The following is a 15395-nucleotide window of genomic DNA, read 5'->3' as shown; positions in this document are numbered from 1 at the left end:
ACCCCAGGTAAGGAGAATGACATTACTATATGTTTAACTAAATTACTGGGTAAAACCATTCAACCAACCTTCCAAGAATAGACTATACTTCCACCCGTAACATTCCCTCTGGGTGAGAGTTTCATCCTGGGTTCTCTGACCTTGCTAAGGATATGTCAGTTTTGCAAGATGCCAGAGCCAAGTTAACGTGAAGAATAAAGTCTTGAAAATAAACTTCATGTGTCAACTTTCAGTTCTGCGAGCTGTACAGAGACTTGATGCTGTTAGGATGCTACCAAATAATGGAGTCACCAGTGGCAGCTCTTCTCAAGGTGTTTTTCCAAAGGACGTTTAGCTAGAGAGTGTGGCACCATGCTTCTAGTCCTTGAGTCCAAGAATGCCCGGCTGCCTCTGGGAGGAGGAGTAAGAGCGGGTCGCGCTCTGTAGTCAGGAGCTGGGGCTTATGTGCCCAAAGGGCAGGAGGGTCTCAAGATGTATTTTTCTGTCAGCTTTTTAACCAAGAACAAAGAATTTTTTTGAAATTTCACACCCTATAAGGATGTGTATGAAGTGAGTTCATTGCAGCTTCTGTTAATGAAAGGACATTTGGTGTTAAGGAGTTTGCTTTTATCAGAGCTGTGCAGAGCTAGTCTCTTTCCCCTTTAAAAATCTTAAAACAGAGCTGTAATGGTAAACAATCTGAATACATATATATTTCTATGTATGATTGAATTGCTTTGCTGTATACGTGAAACTAACATTGTAAATCAACTACACTTTGATAAAAAAGGAATTAAAAAAATCTTAAAACACACACACTCAAGTGGTGAGCTCAAGAAGTACAGACCCTCAGAATCACTTATCATTTTACAAGATGATACCCATATATGTTAACCAATGAGGAGGTTTCCACAAGAAATCTTTTTTTCCCCAAAATGTATAAACTACCCACAACGCATTTACTCATAGGTTAAACAAAGATGTCATTCAACTGATTTTGAGACCAAAGGGCAATAACAGATCAAACATGGCAGTCGTTCATTCCTCCTCCTCGATCAGCTTATGCTGACAAAGAGCGTATCATGTACAAGGCCATGTGCTAGGAGGAATAAAGAAATGAATTAAATGCTGCGAATGCCTCAAGGTTAGGAAACCGGTCATAGCCACAATTAAGCTTTCCCAAACAATGCAACCACTTAAGCTATAGCCAGTCACATAATTGGTGATTGTTTTGCTTTGTTGAGTAGCCCGTTTATTGAGTAGTCCATCTTTTCCTCAATAGCTTGAAATAATACCACAGAAGTATGAATATAATGAAACAAAATATGTGAAAAAATAAAAATGTATTTTTATATGGATTTTTTTTATCATCTTGGGGAAGGGGAGGTTTTTCAAAGCAAGGCATGAACATTTGACTACAGAGATATTTGGAACATCTTTATGGAAAAAAGACTAAATAAAATTAAAAAGTAAATGACAAACCTAGAGAAAATGTTTTGTGAGATAGAATTAAGAATGAGTTCCCTAATATGCTACTTGGGCCTCCAAATCAGTAAGAAAAAAGTTAAAAAGTGGGCAAAGGCTATGAACAATTTAAAGGTGAAAAAGTAGAAAAGGCTTACTTGTATGGAAAGATGATCAAAGGAATGGAAATTCAAACAAAAGTGAGATGCCTTGTTATTCCCCTTCTGCTTGGCACAAACTGCAAAGGTTGATGATACTTCATTTGGTGAACATATGGGGGAAAAGGATTCTCATCCAGTCTTAGTGAGCATGCAAATTGCAAGAGCCTTTGTCAGCGCGATCCGGGATGTATTATTACTGTCAGTCCGCATTTCTGTTCTCCTCACTAGCTGATAAGCTGCTTGTGCAGACGGCTCTGTTCTGACTTCACCTCCTGTTTTTTTCTATTTTTCCCTAGATGGTGATACTTCTCATCTCAGCCTGGTAGCCTGACCTTGACTCCCGAGTTCTGTGGTCCTGTCACAACTGCAAGTCACTCCCACCCAAAATTTGAGTTTACTTAGTCTGCCCCTTTGAGAGTTTTGGAACAAAATGCAAATTCGAGTCACCATCTGTTGTCTTGCTGACTGTCTCATGTGATAAGACCAGCATCTGGGTTGCTCGCGTCTACCCTGGTTCTTCTGCCTACTGTCCCTCTGCAGCCGGCAGTCCTGCACACGTGTCGTCACACAAAAGCTGTTTCGCCCTTTTTATTTGTCTTACGAATGTTGTCATTTGCTTGTCATATATTAGAAATTAGTGTTGTGTATTGCTCAGTGATATAAAACCCTCAGTAACTGTAAATTTGTGTAAGTTCGGGTAAGAATGGCATCCAGGTAAAAACCTGAGAAGGTAGATGGTGGAAATGCAAGAGTGAGGCAGATAAGGAAAGCTGGTGTCTATAGCAAACAAGATGGGAGTTCTTGAAATGCTTGTTTACGGTGAAACCAAGACCTCTGTAGGGCGTTTTTTTTTTTTTTTTTTGGTGTTACTGAATCAATAAAGAAAAACGAGAAAGCTGTTAGGGCCAGTGCATCAGGGGCACACTGCAGTCATTGAGAAAAGCGTACATACCTCCAAATGCTAAAATAGAGAAAATGAAAAGAGATTTGCACTTGTGGCTTCCAAAACAGGGAAGGCCTCTTTCCATGTGTATAATCCACCAGCAAGCACCACAAAAATGCAACTTTAAATTTTGATCTGGATAGAAAATTACGACATTTATTGTGAGTAATGGGTGGTTGGATATGTTTAAGAAATGCTATGGTCTGTGTGAAAAGAAGTGGCCGGCAGAGGAAGCAGATCCTTCCTGAAGATCTGAAGAAACTGACTGAGAAAAATGGCTATTTGCCTGAATGAATCTTCAACGCTGATGAAACAGGCCTGTTCTGGGAGCTCACGCCTTCTTGCACATCTATTACAAAGGATGTGAAAAAGACCAGAGGCTTCACACCTGAAAAAGATAAGCTTCTGGTGACTTTTTCTGATGAAACCCATGTTGCTTCACAGATTCTGAAATTCTTGCTCTCTTAAAAGAAAATGCCAGAAACACTTTTCTGTGTACATAAAGGGAAACCATACAGCATGGATCACTGAGATACTCCTTTTTGACTGGTTTTTGCAGTATTTTGTTCCTGAGGTTAAATAATATTTACACCAAAAACATCTTGGATTTAAAGTGTTGCTGATTCTGGACAGTGTTCCCACTGACAGAAGTGTGGTAGTAAATCCTGATCCTTGTGTTAAAGTCACCTTCATTCCCCCAGTACAACTCCACTCCTTCCAACCATGCATCTGGGGGTATATCTGACTGCCTTGCAGATCTTGTGAGAGAGACAGCAGAACTTACTGTGAAAGTAGCCTGGCAACGTTTCTCCACTTGCAATGCTGTAACAATAGAATCACTGAGAGAAATAAAACAATCAGCCCTGAACGGAGCTTGGCAGAAACTTGGGAATGAGCTTGCAACTGATTCTGAAAGTTTCCTTTCAGTGCCAGAAGAAGTGGAAAATGTAGCATCTGCAAAACATTTGGGTGGTGAAGGATTTGAAGACAGTGAATTAGGTGACACCACTGAACTGTGAGATTCTGACCCTCAGATGATAGTAGAGAAATATTTCAGTGATGTGATCACATTAAAAGTTGATGAAGAGAGGTCAGCGTCGGTTAACTTCCAGAACTCGAAGAATGTTGAAGCACCCACTCTGCAAATCAGATTGCTGTGATGATTTAGAGGAAGGGGATCTTTGGTGGAATATTCATCGACGTTCAGGCAAGGCTTAAATCATTACCCACAACCCTATAAAGCAGTAATAAGAAACCTTCAAACAAAGGCCAATAAGTCTCTTCTCTCTGCTTGCTTCTACAGGGAGAAGAGGCTGAACCATCTGGCTGTGTCATTCAAATCCATTCTGCAAACAGCAGCAGGAACCCAGATGGTTGAGCCTTGGGGTTCAGACTCTGACAGCTCAGATGATGTGATGGAGCCGAGGGATGAGAGTGGAGCAAGAGACTGAGCTTTCTCAAATGCAGACGAGATCCTGTTTTCTCCATCCTTTCCCTGTCACTACTGTGATGATCAGCGTTCTCATTGATGCATGAGATTTCTCACCTTGAGATGAGAGAGAAATAGAAATTAATTGCCCAATAATCACTATTACTAATGTAAAATTTGTAAACTACCATCAAGGTTCACTTTACTTAGTGTTTCATTTCAGTGAACAAACCAATTGTCTGGGCTTTCATAACACTCCCTTCTCTGCCCCAGTTTCCCCCCAAAGCTCATAAATTCCTCCTACACAAATTCCCCTACAATGAGGATTTCAGGAACTCTCAACTCTAGTACTTAGGGAAGGGATACTCTACTTGATTGGAAAATTTGATTTTGTACTCTTGATCTGGAAATTTATTTTAATTCTATTTAAGCCTAACGTGCTATCGCAACAGAAAGAATCCAGATCCTCTCCTTTTCATTAGTTTGGTATAATTTAATTTGTTTCACGACAATTGTATAAGGTCCTGAAAGGCATGGTTGGTTCTGGAAGGCAGTACATTTGTAATGGCTTCCTGAATTTATCCTGCTACCTAATCAAGGAGTAGAAGCTGCTAGAGTTCATTTCCGTGGATTGTCTCTGTTCTCGTATCTGGTTGCCCCAGTGAATTGAATGGTTGAATAGCCTCCAGAAAAGGAATGTTGAAACTTCCTCCTCCCTAAGGATGGTGGAAAGCCAGTAATTTTCCCCTTAGTCTGGAGGTCTGAATGATAGGCTACCTGTATCTGAGTTTGAAGTGATCAGAGAAAAGAAAAAAATTACAAAAGTTAAAAGGTCTTGCTTGCGTAGTTACAGATGAGTGGGCAGACGTTCCTCAACAAGTTCAAAAGAGGCAGATGAAAGTTGAAAACCCATTCCAGGGTGAGGTGGATGTAGTGACTCGCCCCAGGGCCAGAAAAGCTTACACTTTTCATGAAGCCGTGGTGGTTTTCAACACTGCACATCAAAATCATTATGGGGAGCTTCGAAAAATACAGATTTCTGGAACCTGCCCCTAGAAATGCTGAATCAGGACTGGGGCCAGCAGCTATATATTTTGAAAGCTCCTCAAGTGATTTTTTTACGCAGCCATGGTTGCAGACCACTGCTCTGAGTCTGAACATAATTATAACAGAAAATATAATACAAATGGTACGGGCTCAGGGGCGAGGAAACCTTGATTCCAAGTTTCTGCTCTGCCACTACTAGCTCAGTGATGGTCTTAGTTAAATCACACTACTCTTTCCGTATCTGTCAAATGAGCAAATAGGACCACTTGGTCTCTAACGTCCTTCTATCTCTGACATTGTGACCTTGAGAGAAAGGTGCATTGACCTCATTGGTTGATTTTGAGAGTACCTAAGCCTTTTCATAAGAGACCAAGGTAAGTAGTAATATTAAACTGTATTGTGTTCTTCTTATTTTAAAAATCGTTCTTGTGGGTCAAGCTTTACCATGTTTTAGTCCCTCCCAGAAAAGAGAGGTGGGTATAGATGGCATAGAAAAAAGGGAAATAAGTTTAACATCAACGTCCTGAAAGGAAGGATAGGGTACCTCCTGTGAGTTTCTTTCTATGTGATAATTGCTCTTTTTCTTCTGACTTATAAGGTTTGGGGAAAATAATAATGCATAGATATTGTGAATAAAACACTTTAACATTTTGTATCTATTGTTTCCATAAACCAAAGCAGAGAACTTTGTGTTACTGTTTCAAGTTTCCATGGATAATTGGCATACTCTTAATCATACCTAGAGATACATATTTTTAAGTCAGTTATTGTTTTACCAGCATAATCAGTAGCTCTATATGCCTTTAAAGAATGTGGTTTCCTAATAATTTTATATCATCAACCAGGAACTGTTCATATAAAATAGTACAATGGGAAATTGACTATTGTAGGATTCTGGTTGTGGTAGGAATGTCTAGACTTTGGCTTGATATATGGAAACATGTGTCTAGGTCCCAGGCCATTTGAAATAAAATATTGGGATACATCTAATTCTTGTGTAAGGAAATACCCAGTTAAACTAATCTAAGAAGTATCATTGATGAGGGTAAAGATGGAATATTTTAATACAGTTGAGTTTAACAAGTCAGTGGAACTGACAAGAGGATGTGAAAGTTGGTATAGATTAAGTGGTAGAAATAGAAGTTAATGACAATAACACCATGTACATGGGTATTTCTTTTTTCTTTTTAATGTTAAGGATAGTCCCTCAAATTGAAAGGCCGAAATTTCTTTTAGTATATTTTATGCCTAGTGTGAGTGGAAAGACTCTTTCTGTTGTCAAATGGTTCAGGGAAATGCTTGTGTTCCATATCACGAAGTGCATGGACATTTCCTTTTCTATAGACATATTTAACAACTGGAGCAAAGGGGAAAAAAAGCAAAAGGAGATGGAGAGAAAGGACAGCCCAGGTTGCTGAAATTTGTAGAAAATATTAGAAAACTGGCATTACATTTAAAAAGAGCCTTTTGTTTGCCTAAAATCTTTTAAGATCAAAATGCAAAGAAGGCTCTTTAAACGCCACATTTGGGTTATGTAGCTGCCGGCACCTGAATGCTAATAAGGGCTTACAGCGTGTATAGTCTAAAGAGTGTGTGCACCGTGTTTGTGCTGTGAAATGCATTGACTACTGAACTTTACATAGTTTTATTACCTTTTAATGGCCTTTGATATCAGTGTGTTATGGTTATTTTTCTAAGAATTCAGAAATAAGTATTATGTGCTATGACCAGAGGGTATGTTCTTGGAAACCATAAAATCAAAGAGAAAACAGATGAAAGGCTAAAGAGTACATTTCATTGCATGAATAGCAAATATTGAGAAATTAAATATGAATATCATGTGCTTGAGATGTTATACTTCCTATATAAAGCCAAAGGTATGATTAACCCATCATTGCAGACACCTAGAGCTGCCTCTTGATTACTTGGCAGTGGGGTGATGAGTGCCCTAAGGACAAGAACATGGGACTTAGAGGGAGGGCTTTGCCACTGGCTTCTTGTCTGCCCTGGGCTGGGGACTCTGTCTCTTTGGATGAGTGGTACTCAGTCCTGGTGGGATAACCCTTGGGCTCTTGGGGTGTGAGAAGTCAGCAGGGGGCCTTGGCTTTGGAATGACACAGACCTGCCTGCTTTCAATTCTGTCCCTGCGGATTGCCAGCTCTGTAACTGTGGCCATGAGTTTTTTAACCATTTCAAACTTAGGTTTCCAATCTGTAAAACGGGGTCGAAAATGCTTGCATTGTAAGATTGCTATGAGATTGTATGAAGCGTTTAGTACAGTGCCTGGCACATAGTAAGCGCGCAATAAATTGTTGCTATTATTATTATTACAACATGAGTAAGCATTATCGAACTAGACTATGCTCGTTTACTCCTGTCTTTACAAAATTTTAATATTTTGATATTTTTATCAAATTTTTCTCAAAACAAGTTATGCATGATGGTTTTAAGAAGGGAGAAGAAATAAAAATTGATGTTAAATATTTTTCTTTGTTGGCTTGTGAGAGAGACCTGAAATAATAATTCCTTCGTCCCTGTAACACCTTGACCGGCAGTGAATCTGTATGCTATATTTATTATGTGGTTATCATTGCATGACATTTATTTATATAGAGAATAGAGGTAATGACTCTTTTCACATGGATGTATTCCTATTCTTTAGAAAATAATCCATCCACTTGGTTCCATTTTTAAGATAATTAAGCCATTCTGTGTTAATAGGAGTCAAAGATAAAGCTTTGCTTAAACCACAGAAGTTCTTAACGCAGCTGCCTTTGGGAGAAATTGGATGTCTAAGTAATCTTTCTAGGTGAGGACAAGACAGTTCTTCATAACTAGCTTCTGAACTTCTTTGTGTTTCATGTGGTGGCATTCAAGAAGTTTGAAATAGCGGTATTCAGAATGCTGAGTATTCATCATAACTGTAACGCCACGCCTGCCAAGCAGCAGAGCTGCACTGCCTTAACTCAACTGTAGTGACCTCATAACTCACATCCCAACCCTTTAAGTGTTTGAACTTGGAGTCTTCGGTGCTCTAGTGTATATGCTTAGTAGTCTTTGGCATTCAGCACCTTGCTGCTTGACTAACTTTCCTTGTGCACAATTCTGATTCTGGTACTTTCTTGTTCAAAAATCATCAGTGGCTGCCCATTGTCTGTATATTCCACTCCTTAATCTTTTAATCTAGGCCCAATCCCAGTGTATGTTAACCAGTTTTGTCTTCCAGTGTTTGCTTTCATGCAATATATGTGATAGTACTTGTCTCCCTCGGCCTTAAGTACTAAAGATCTTCAGCCTATAGTTCAATCTTCATCTCTTAAGCTTGTCATTTAGTCTCTGGTGGGTAAGATCAGAAATCAGACTTAGCACCTGAAGCCAGAGTGCCTGAGATGAGCCTGTCAAGCTGTAATCTCCTTCCTGTTCTCCTCCATCATTGCAGACACCTAGAGTAGGCTCTTGATTACTTGGCAGTGGGGTGATGAGTGCCCTAAGGACAAGAACAAGGGACTTAGAGGGAGGGCTTTGCCACTGGCTTCTTGTCTGTCCTGGGCTGGGGACTCTTTCTCTGCGTGAGTGGTGTTTAGTCTTGGCAGGATAACCCTAGTCTGTAGAGGTGAGTTTCTTTGTTAGTTTTCTTCTTAAGCTTCCAATCTACAGAATTAGAGCATCCTCACTGAATCTTAGCCCCTTGGGCTGGGGCCCTGAATGCTACTCACTTAATTTTGGCTCTGAATACAAATCTCTTTGTTACAATCCTGAAACAATCAATCGGAGATCTAAACTCCATTCTTAGGTTCTCGCCAGCCTCATCTCCTGAGTATCATCACATACACGGTATCTTTATTTGTCGTTGGGCTTCAAATTGCTCTATCCCTTCTGCATGTGAACGCTAGCCTGGAATGTACTTAAGTTTACCATACCCCAGATTTGGCATCTAGAGCTGGGCCTGGCAAACTAAGGCACTTGGGCCAAATCTGGCCCAACTTGTTTACTCATATTGTCTGTGGCTTGCACTACAATGGCAGAGTTGAGTAGTTGCAACAGAAATCATATGGCCTGCAAAACTTTAAATATTTATTATTTGATTCTTTACAGAAGACTTTTGCTGACCCCTGATCTAAAGCCAAGTAGTTCCCCTGGCCTTTATATTGCTTAATCTTTGATAATTTCTCATTCCCATGCTGTCAGTCAATACATACCCAGAAGCCCTGTTCATTGAGACTCTGAAGTAGTTTCTAACCCATTGAAACTACTTTTAATTGAATTTCCCTGCTTCTTCTATGTCATCTTAAAAAGTCCTTTCTCTGTGTTTTACTGTTTAGTGAAAGAGATGCCATAATCATAAAGACTGTTAGAGTAGCCTTATGACCTTTACTGTAACATCAGGTCCTAATAGTAAAGTCTTTCAATATTGCCAATGTTTTTCAACATGGCCTTCCAACAGCTCTAAGACTAGGTCTTTCAATTCTTCAGTGTCACTAGCATCAGGTCTTCTGGGCTCCATAGCTTCTAACATCTCCAATTGCCAGATCTTCTAAATGTTACAATATCCGTGTCTTCTACTCTCTGGCCTGCAGCATCTCCAAGGCCAGTGTTTTCTAATCTCCTCACTATTGGGGACATTAAAAGTCTAGGTCTGCTAATATCTCCAAAAATCTGTCTTCAAGTTCCAGGTCTTGTCTTTCAGAGTCTAGAGTTCTAACTTCCAGTGTTTCTATGTTCCCAATCCTCCAATGTGTCCTAGATACAGGTCTTCTAGAGTCCATGTATTTTATTGTGTCCAAGTCTAGCTCTTCCCATGTCTTCCATCACATAGATCATTCAGTTCCTATAACTTTTAGTGTCTCCTGGAGCCTGATTTTATAATGTCTTGTCATCACAAGTTCCTCCAATGTCCAAGTCTTTCAATATCTCTAAGGACCTGATCTTCTAACATTCAGATATTTCAACAACCCTGGTGTCTGAATGGGTGGGTCTCTTTATGTCCTTATCTCTTCGGGTGTCCTAAAGTTCAGGGCTGCCAACATTCTTGACTTCCAGCATCATGAAAATTATATCTTCCAAATTCTATGTCTTTTAGCATGAATGTATCAATATACAGGTTTTCCAGTGTCTCCCAATATCCAAGGCTTATGATTTCGAAATTTCTAAATGTCTAGATCTTCTATTGTTCATATCTTCCAATGTTTAGGGCTTTCAAGGTACAGGACTTGCAATGTCTCTAGTGTTTCGGGCTTCTAGTATTCGCGGCTTCCAATATCCACTAATTCCAACACTCAGGGCCTCCAAAGTCTCCAATGTTCAGAATAACGAATGTCCTCAAAATCTAAGGCTTCCAATGTCTCCAACATCCTGTGCAATGTCTCCAATGTCCAGGGTTTCCAATGGCGCCAATGTCAAGGTCTTCCAACGACTCCAGGTCTTCCAGCAACTCCAAGTCTTCCAACTAATTCCAAGTCTTCCAACAACATCAAGGTCTTCCAGAAAATCCATGTCTTCCAGACAATCCATGTCTTCCAACAATTTCAAGATCTTCCAGCCAATCCACGTCTTCCAGAAAAATCTATGTCTTCCACCAATTTAAGTCTTCCAGCTAATTTACGTCTTCCGGAAAAAATCCAGGTCTTCCAGTCAATCTGTGTCTTCCGGAAAGAAATCCAAGTCTTCCACCCAGTTCACGTCTTCCAGAAAAATCTACGTCTTCCATCAAATACAGATCTTCCAGAAAAATCCAATTCTTCCAACTAGTCCATGTCTTCCACCAAATCCAGTCTTCCGGTCAACCCACGTCTTCCAGACAAAAATCTATGTCTTCCACTAAATCCAGGTCTTCCAATAAAGTGACGTCTTCCACTAAAGTCAAGTCTTCCAGCAAATTTATGTCTTCCTAGAGATTAATGTCTTCCAGAAAATTCGTGTCTTCCAGTAACCTCCTGGTCTTCCAGCAAATTTATGTCTTCCAAATAATCCAGGTCTTCCGGACAATTCGGGTCTTCCTGAAAATCCATGTCTTCCAGAAAAGCCATGTCTTCCAGGAAATCCATGTCTTCCAATGACCTCCAGGTCTTCCAGCCTATCCAAGTCTTCCAGAAAATCCATGTCTTCCATCAAATCCATGGCTTCCAGAAAATCCATGTCTTCCAGCAAATCCTTGTCTTCCAACAAAGTTGTGTCTTCCATCAAATTCGTGTCTTCCAGAAAATCCACGTCTTCCACCAAAGCTGTGTCTTCCAGAAAATCCATGCCTTCCACCAAAGCTGCATCTTCCAGAAAATCCACGTCTTCCACCAAAGCTGCATCTTCCAGAAAGTCCATGTCTTCCAACATAGCCGTGTCTTCCAGAAAGTCCACGTCTTCCACCATAGCTGCATCTTCCAGAAAATCCACGTCTTCCACCATAGCTGCATTTTCCAGAAAATCTACGTCTTCCAACAAAGCCACGTCTTCCAGAAAATCCATGTCTTCTGACACCTCCAAGTCTTCCAGCATCTCCAGGGCTTCCAGCGTCTTCTTGTCTTCCAGCATTTCCATGTCTTCCAGCATCTCCACGTCTTCCAGCACCTCCATGTCTTCCGACAAATACTCAGTCTTCCAACAGCAGGCTCAATATCCACGTCTTCCAACGTCTCCAGTGTACCGGTCTTCTAACATTCAGGTCTTCCAGTGTCTACGATATCCAGGTATTTTTAACATGTTCCATAGTCCAGGTCTTCTGCCCTTTCCCCAGGTCCAGACTTTTTCAAGATTAGTCTTCCCAAGTCTGAGCATTTCCATGTTCAGATTTCTCCACAGACAAGTCTTCCAACTCAAAAATTCCTGCTTCTGGTAGAATTAGCTTCAAAAAATTGAATAGGGCATTCCTTCTTATAGACTAGATCTTATGGATCAACTGTACTGCAGCTTAATAGTGTTTTTTGCTACTAGGAAATGTATATTTATTCTTTACAACTTTTAAAGATAGTGTTCATAAAACAGCTTCTATAAACACACAGATGGGATTGCTGTGATAAATTTTGCTAATTTGCTAATGCTTATATTTTTTATACAGTCAACTCTGTTTAGTTACAAGTGAAATTCTTATTTTAATGAGAAAAATACTTGTTTAGAGACTGTATTATTTTAGATGAAATTAACATACAGTGTATTTATTTTTTGTAACATCAATTTTTGTTGTTTGGTCTTATGTGACATAAGTAATAATGATGATGATGATGATGATGATAATAATAATAATAATAACATTAACATAGCATTTGCTACGTCCAGGCACTGTTCTAAGGTCCTTACATGCATCAACTCATTTAATCTTCACAAGAACCCATTAAGGTAGGTACTATCATCCCTGTTTTACAGATGAGGAAACTGGCACACAGAGGTGAAGTAACTTGTCCAAAGGACACAAGCACTAAAGTACAGTTCTAGGATTTGAACCCAGCTAGCCTGTTTCCAGAGTCCATGATGCTATCCATTATGCCATAATATCTGCTGTTGAAAATCAAGATGGGAATTACAGGATCTGAAGCTTGATTGCTCCCATTTTATGTGTAAAGTATTTTAAGATCATATATATCAATGGTCTCACTTTATCCTGTCATTTATCAGAACTTATTTGTGTTCACAGATCTCATTCCTCAACTAGCTACTACCATTTCCTTGCTCATATCTATGGAACTAGGCACAGACACTTCCTGATATCATTTTCAGTTTGGATAGAAATAATATAAGGGAGCACTGAATTCAAGTACCCTTTGCTTTAAAATCATATTCATAGCTCTATGCTTTGAGTACTGATGCTTGGAATTTAACTCTCCCATCTGGTTTAATCCCTGATCACTGACCATCCTCCAGTTTGTACCTTACTATCTAGACCATTTACCATTAGTTTGTTTCTGACCTCCAGGATCCACCTGCTTCTTCAAATATCACTGACCTCCTGGATTCCTGACCACTGCCTTGTGTCCGACCACTGGTAACTATAACTGTTTAACTCATAGCATGCTAACCTAGAGAACTAACTACTTGGTTCTCCAAGTCTCAGCGCCTACCAGGTGCTTCCAGGATTGTTTCTACCTGTGCCTCTGGTTAGCATGACAAGCATTAAGTTTACTAGTGATTAGGGAAAAATAACTTAAAGACCTAGAATCATCTATATTATAACACAAATTATGAATAATAATAATAATTGAAATATCTTCCAAATGTCTAATGATTTAGTTTACAAAGTGCTGTCACTTCATTCATTCATTCATTCATTCATTCATTCATTCTTTTCATTCAACAAATACTTATTGAGTGTCAGCTGTGTACCAGGTATATTTTAATGGAGCTTAAAATCATTTGAGGGAAACAGACAATGTACAAATAATTGAATCATTATTTATTAGTTGTTGTAAGGCCATGAAAGAAAAGTAAGTATAGGATGCTGTAAGAGTCTGGAAAGTCAAGGAAAGCATTTCTGAGGAAGTAATATTTATGGTGACCTAAGGAGCTATTTTCTCATTTGATTATCAAAATAACCTATGAGTTTTACCTAATTAGAGGTTAAACAGCAAGTACTACAGATGGGCATGGGATTAACATATTCTGACTTTTTTTCCTACTACTCCGTGACACCTTAAAATGTATAGTAATTATAGTTTTGGCAATATATATCAAGGGATATGAAAATGTTGGTATTCTTTGATTTAGTATTTTCAGTTCAATGAATTGACTCAAGGAAATTATCTAAAACGTGGGTAATTCATGCACAAAGATATTCCTCACATAGTTATTTGGTATAGTGAAATACAGAAAAACCTAAAGGTCTGATTTTAAGGGCATGATTAAATCAACATGCTATTTCCATGTGATAGAATATTCTTCCATTAAATTATTTATGATATGGTCATATTATACAATGTTAAATCAGAAATCAGCATATAAGATTATATAAAGTATGATTGCAATTATTTTAAGTATATATAATCAGAGATAAATGACTACAAATAAATACATTGGAGATTGTGAATTAATTGGTATGATTATGTGTGGTTTTTGTTTACTTCTTTATGTTCTTATTTTCTTCCAAATTTCTTACAGTGTGAAAGTATTTTACATTCAGGAAAAATATTTAAAAGATTGTTCATAAACATTCATTGTTTATTCATCTTTTTATTATACATGTAATCAAGTTTTACTGTTGAAAACACTTCAAAATCTAAGTAAGCAAAGTTAAAAAATTAAAATCTCAAACTCAGTACTCAGATAATTGCTGTAGGGTTTTTGGTGTATGCTCTTCCATACTGTTTCAGAAGTGTGTTTATTTTCTTTTACAAAATGGAATTATACTGCCTTTTAACCTATTTTTTCACTTAACAATAAACTGTAGACATCTCTTTCTGTCAGCAAGAGTGCATCTATATTATACCTTAATTTTTTTAAAAAAATATGTTTTTTAAATTTTTTTCTTTTTTTTTATGAAGGGGAGGTAATTGGGTTTATTTATTTATATTTGGAGGAGGTACTGAGGATTGAACCCCAGACCTTGTGCATGCTAAGCATGCGCTCTACCGCTTGAGCTATACCCTCCCCCTTATATTATAACTTTAATACATAAATTATTTACTTTGTCTTATTGATGGGCATTAAATTATTTCCAGTTTTTCTTGTATTATAAAAACTGCTGTGATGAGCACGTACACTGTTGTGCAGAACAAAAACTTTGTCATCCCTCATGGTGGCCCTGTATGTGATTATATGCAAATATATTCAGATATTACTTAGGATAAATTATTAAAAGGAGAGTTTATGAGCCAGAGAATATGTGCATCCATAATGCTTATCACAGCAAAAAAAAATTATAAGCAATCAGATGTCTAACAATTGTGGATTGTTAAATAGACTTGTATTGCAATGATATGATGAGATATTATGCAGTCTTTTAAATTTATACCACAGAGGAATATTTACCAAAATGGGAATATGTTCACAAGGTCTCAGTAGTGAGAGAAACAGCTCACATGAAAATATAATATTCAGATTTTGTAGAAAGAAAACTATGTTAATGTCTTCAAAAAAATGACCAATAGAATATACACTAAAATATTGGTAGCAGAAGTCCCAAAAGGAAAATGAATCGATTGTGATATATTTACAGAATGGGATATTATACAGCAGTGAAATGAATGCTCTGCAGCTACACATAATAATAATATGGGTAAATTTTACTTCTATCATGTTAAATTAAGATACCAAGTCCCGGAAGACTACATATAAGAGGCTATTCTTTGTATGTTATTCAAAAACAAGTAAAACTAAAAGCTGTATTATTTAAATGTACATATATGTTTGGGATTAAAAATATTTTATTAAGAAGCAAAGGAACAGCAATCAG

The 15395-nt window shown here is 38.2% G+C and overlaps 1 protein-coding gene across 1 annotated transcript; it reads right to left on the bottom strand.

Annotated features, from left to right (window-relative positions):
* Positions 1-10548: 10548 nt before the first annotated feature.
* Positions 10549-11744, bottom strand: LOC105105222 (cerebellar degeneration related 1). The gene is given in 2 exon segments (XM_010998995.3): positions 10549-10752; positions 10754-11744. Coding segments are annotated over 2 exon segments (1041 nt in total). The 5' UTR covers positions 11591-11744.
* Positions 11745-15395: the final 3651 nt, after the last annotated feature.

The sequence above is a fragment of the Camelus dromedarius genome, chromosome X (assembly GCF_036321535.1).
Source record: "Camelus dromedarius isolate mCamDro1 chromosome X, mCamDro1.pat, whole genome shotgun sequence".
In the NCBI taxonomy this organism is placed as follows: domain Eukaryota; kingdom Metazoa; phylum Chordata; class Mammalia; order Artiodactyla; family Camelidae; genus Camelus; species Camelus dromedarius.
Note: the sequence above shows the minus strand (reverse complement) of the source record. Positions and strands in the feature narration are given on the sequence as shown.